General features: G+C 35.0%; 1 protein-coding gene across 1 annotated transcript; it reads left to right on the top strand.

The window, feature by feature from the left end:
• On the top strand, positions 1 to 3,753 carry LOC145087792 (cytochrome c1-2, heme protein, mitochondrial). The gene is made up of 8 exons (XM_079025859.1): positions 1 to 150; positions 779 to 851; positions 2,072 to 2,292; positions 2,375 to 2,654; positions 2,904 to 2,975; positions 3,079 to 3,195; positions 3,280 to 3,345; positions 3,429 to 3,753. Exons 2-8 carry the CDS (start codon positions 792 to 794, stop codon positions 3,543 to 3,545), a joined length of 933 nt encoding a protein of 310 aa, XP_078881985.1. The 5' UTR covers positions 1 to 150; positions 779 to 791; the 3' UTR covers positions 3,546 to 3,753.
• The last annotated feature ends 891 nt before the right edge of the window (positions 3,754 to 4,644 follow it).

The raw sequence follows: 4,644 nt of genomic DNA, 5'->3' as shown, positions 1-4,644 counted from the left end.
CAAGCCTGGTCACGGTAGAACGAGCACGCAGGCGAGAGTGAAAGATCTGAAATTTCTTGTCTTCGATTCATTTCAATCTCCTTCATCATTGGATCAATCTGCACGAGCTAAACGCCGCCGATTAAGACCAATCTCTGCCGACGACGTCCTGTAAGTGTCTCCTTTGTTGGATTTTGAATGCTTCAAAGATGCTCTAGGGTTTGGTCGTCTGTGCTAAATGTGGGATAATATTTGTTCGATTGCCTTTCTCTTTGATTGATTCTCTTAATTACTTTTATATATTCGGCCAATTTTTCTAAAATCTGGTGTTCACCTGGTTTTTTGAGATTGTTTTATTCTCTGAGCATGATTTGTAATCCATTTAGTAACAACTAGTGATCTTGTTACACGCTAAATGTTTAACAATATATATATTTTCTTATGTCAAACCGAGTACCATCCAAATTCCAAATTGATGTGGTTTGTTTCAAAATTTTAATATGTAGCAAAGCTGATGTAAATCAGTAAATGGAAGTTTTTCTGGAAAAAATGGTTAAATCCTAATCAGTTTTGGATTTCAAAAATTAGTTGCCTTTGAGATCGAGGTTACATCAATGTCGGTATCTCTGGGATGAGAGGAACATTACTATTGCTGTATGTTATTTACCATGGACTTGATATTTACATGACATTTCTCCTGTTTATATGCCCTGGATATAAATTTGGTAATAAACCAATAATGGTTCTTTTAGGGATTCTTTATGAGTTAACAATCAAATTGGGATGGATGGATTTACAGGAAATTAGCTTGAATGGCTGGTGGTAGGGGAATTTACCACTTGCTGAGGGGCAGACTCCATTCTCATTCAGCTGTAAGCATTATTACTATTTGAAATTTTTATCATTTGGCTTTTATTAACATTTTCTGTAGTAATTCTAATGTCTCCATTGAGGGTTGGATAGACTGTATGTTAGCAATTAGAATGCTTCTACGTCCCCAATACATACATACAAACACTTTGGTAATTGTAACATCCCAATCTGAGATGAAGGCATGAAGTACATCTAAAAAAATTTCTTCTTGAGAAAAGTAACAACTTTACAAACATTAAGAAGAGTGTACTTCCAAATCCAAGGGATATACAATTTTTATCATATGTCCCCAATACATACATACATACAAAAACATATAGCATGGGCATGTGCCATGCTTACTAACAATAGCTAAACCTTCCCCTTTCCCCTTGCCACATACACCCGAAATACATGTCAACATAGTAACACTAAGGATAAGGCTTAGTGAGTACCAATGTCTCAATAAACAATTCTCGGTAATGTAAAAAATAAATAAAATACGACATGTACAAGTTACATAATGCAACTTATGCAAAACTACTAAATACAGTGCAACATATGCAAGGCTTGTTATTGTAATGCCAATAATGCTAGACTCCTCACACGATACATCACGGGATCATGCTAGAAAATCACCATGCCTGTTACTCAACTTGGTTGAATGTTTGAGCGTCCAATGAATGCCTCTTGTTGAACTCTTGAATACCTACAAAAGGATTTCATTAGTGATTCATATGTCTTTGCTTGTATTGGACCATCCACACCAGTGCAATGCCACTGTTCTTTCAATTGTGTCACCATTCTTTCAATTGTGCTACATCAGCTTTTGCAATAATCCCCATATCAGTGCAATACCAACACTCTATCTTAATTATTTACATGTACTCATTGTTCAATAAAATGTTAACATTAATGTAATTATTTATAATTTATATTAAAAAGTAATTATTAGTACATATAATACCAATTTCAACCCTAAATTGTTTATCTTTAGTAATTTAGTGTACAATTACTGAATTACCATATGAAACACAACTACTTAGTACTTACCAAAAGCATTGAAACTTACAAGAAAACACTCAAAATGGGGCAAATGCAGCAGCACTTTACAGTTGAGTGATTAATGGGAGCTGCTAATCTAGATGAAGTGTACCAAGTTTTGGAGATTTTTATCTTTGCTTCGTACAGACATTGTAATCACTGATTCCTGTCATATTATCTTTTTAAAAAATTTCAGGCCCCACCAGCTTTGTCATCGCTCATATTGAGGAAAGATCAAAATGACACCGGATCTGCTGGTGTGAAGTCACTGAGGGCAATTGCTCTTCTTGGAGCAGGCGTGTCAGGGATTTTAAGTTTTACAACTATTGCCTCTGCTGATGAAGCTGAACATGGTCTTGAATCTCCAAGCTACCCCTGGCCTCACCAAGGCATTCTCAGTTCATACGACCATGCTTCGTGAGTTCCTTATAATTAACCTTACATCTACTGATTCCTTCTTTCTTTGAGAAGTTGACTTTTTGAATTTGACTATGAGCAGGATCCGACGTGGTCACCAGGTGTACACGCAAGTATGTGCATCGTGTCACTCGATGTCACTGATTTCATATCGTGACTTGGTGGGAGTTGCATACACAGAGGAGGAAACAAAAGCAATGGCTGCTGAAATTGAAGTGGAAGATGGTCCAAATGATGAAGGGGAAATGTTCACACGCCCTGGCAAACTCAGTGATCGCTTCCCTCAACCTTATGCAAACGAACAGGCTGCTAGGTTTGCTAATGGTGGAGCCTACCCTCCAGATCTCAGCCTTATTACCAAAGTACCCTCTTCCTTCCACTGATTTTGTTTGTGTGTTCTTCTTTCATGTTTCAGCTTTTAAGGGCAAAAGGGTTATTTTATATTACTCACAAACGGGCTGTTAAATTTGATGATACATGCACCAATATTCAATATGAAAACCTTGTTATAAGGACCAAATTTGAAAAATGTTACAGTTTTGGACCGAAACAGTAAAAATCAGAAAGCAAAGGGGTCATATGTGTAATTAACTCTTTTTAAAAAATTTCAGGCTCGCCATAACGGACAGAACTATGTGTTTGCGCTTCTGACTGGTTACCGTGATCCTCCAGCTGGTGTTACTGTGAGTTGTGAATCTTTCTCTCTCTCTCTCTCTCTTTTTTTTTTTTTGTTTTTTTTTTTTTTAAATTGTGATTGTTGAAAATTTTACAATTTTATACCTCCAGATTCGTGAAGGTTTGCATTATAATCCATACTTCCCTGGTGGAGCTATTGCTATGCCTAAAATGCTTAATGATGGTGCTGTTGAATATGAAGATGGCACTCCTGCAACAGAGGCCCAGGTTTGAAAATGGACTGAACCTGCTCTTTTCACCAAACCACAGGGACCATTTCTGTAATTTACACTATTTCCTATATTTTTGTAGATGGGAAAAGATGTTGTCTCGTTTTTGAGTTGGGCTGCAGAACCAGAAATGGAAGAAAGGAAACTGGTAAAAAACTACAAATCCTTCAAAACCAACAAATTATTTTTATTATTATTATCTTATTAAAATGTGTGGTTTTGGTGATGCAGATGGGATTCAAGTGGATATTTGTACTGTCTTTGGCTTTGCTTCAAGCAGCTTATTACAGGCGTTTGAGGTGGTCTGTTTTGAAGTCCCGCAAGCTTGTTCTTGATGTCGTCAACTAGAAGCTTCTCTCCTCTGGTTGGATCACAAATCTTTTTTTTTTTTTTTTAAATTTTTTTTAAAGGCTTTCAAATGATAAATAATTATTTCTGTAAAAGATTTAAATGCTTAATTTTTGTGCTAAATTTGGTACACAAGATGTATTTCGGTTTTCACTGGTCTTCCATTTCGGAATTTTGAAGCAAGTAATAAGGGAATTGTGTTCATGTATTTTGCTAATTGTTTTATCTTCTTTTCCAATTTAATCATAGTAAGTTCATCAATTTAATGATAGGCTAAAAAGATTAAGCTGATAGGCTAAAAATAGAAAATGAAAACAAAGAGATGAATTGTTTTTATAAAAGGTAAACAACATTGTTAGGCATCCCATCAATTCTTATACATATCTATAAAGTCATGAGTTCTAACATATGAAATGTTAGGCATCCTATCAATTAATGTACATACTTAATATGTTAATGATGTAGGTGATGTAATATCATCAAATATTTTAGATAATTGAGATTTACATGACTTTCAAAGTAATTAAAGTTTGCACAAATATAAGCTAGAAGGTACGGTGTATATGTTTGCGTGAGCTAAACTGATGAATGATGAGGGGGTAAGGGACAAATGCTCCTTACGACTACATTCAACCAATGATAATTGCATTCAACCATTGCTAACTTTCGTTCTATTTTTTTTTTTATTTGGAAGAAACACTTCCACAAAAGGGACTTTTACTTACAGACATAACTTAAATAATCCGTTGCTATTAGGTACGGATCTCCTACAAAATATAACTATAGATTTTCAAGCATATTGTGATTGATTAGCAAGTGATTATAGTTCGTCGCCGACACAAATTTTAACATTTATAAAAAGCAAGGGGATATAATGTTCGTTAAAACCCGTCTCTAGCTCTCTATCCTTTCTTTAAGGGTGACAAATTTTGAAGCGCCATAAATCTAACACACAAATGAACGGGTTTGCATCTCGCATGACATATTTATTATATAACCCGTATATTATATTAGGATTATTTTCTTTAAATCTTTTCTCAAGTTTGGTGTATTTGCATTTTGTCCTAATTTTTGAGCCGATTAACGTTTTATTGCTATC

Source organism: Lactuca serriola, chromosome 2, assembly GCF_051521515.1.
Source record: "Lactuca serriola cultivar US96UC23 chromosome 2, Lser_US96UC23_V15, whole genome shotgun sequence".
In the NCBI taxonomy this organism is placed as follows: domain Eukaryota; kingdom Viridiplantae; phylum Streptophyta; class Magnoliopsida; order Asterales; family Asteraceae; genus Lactuca; species Lactuca serriola.
Note: the sequence above shows the minus strand (reverse complement) of the source record. Positions and strands in the feature narration are given on the sequence as shown.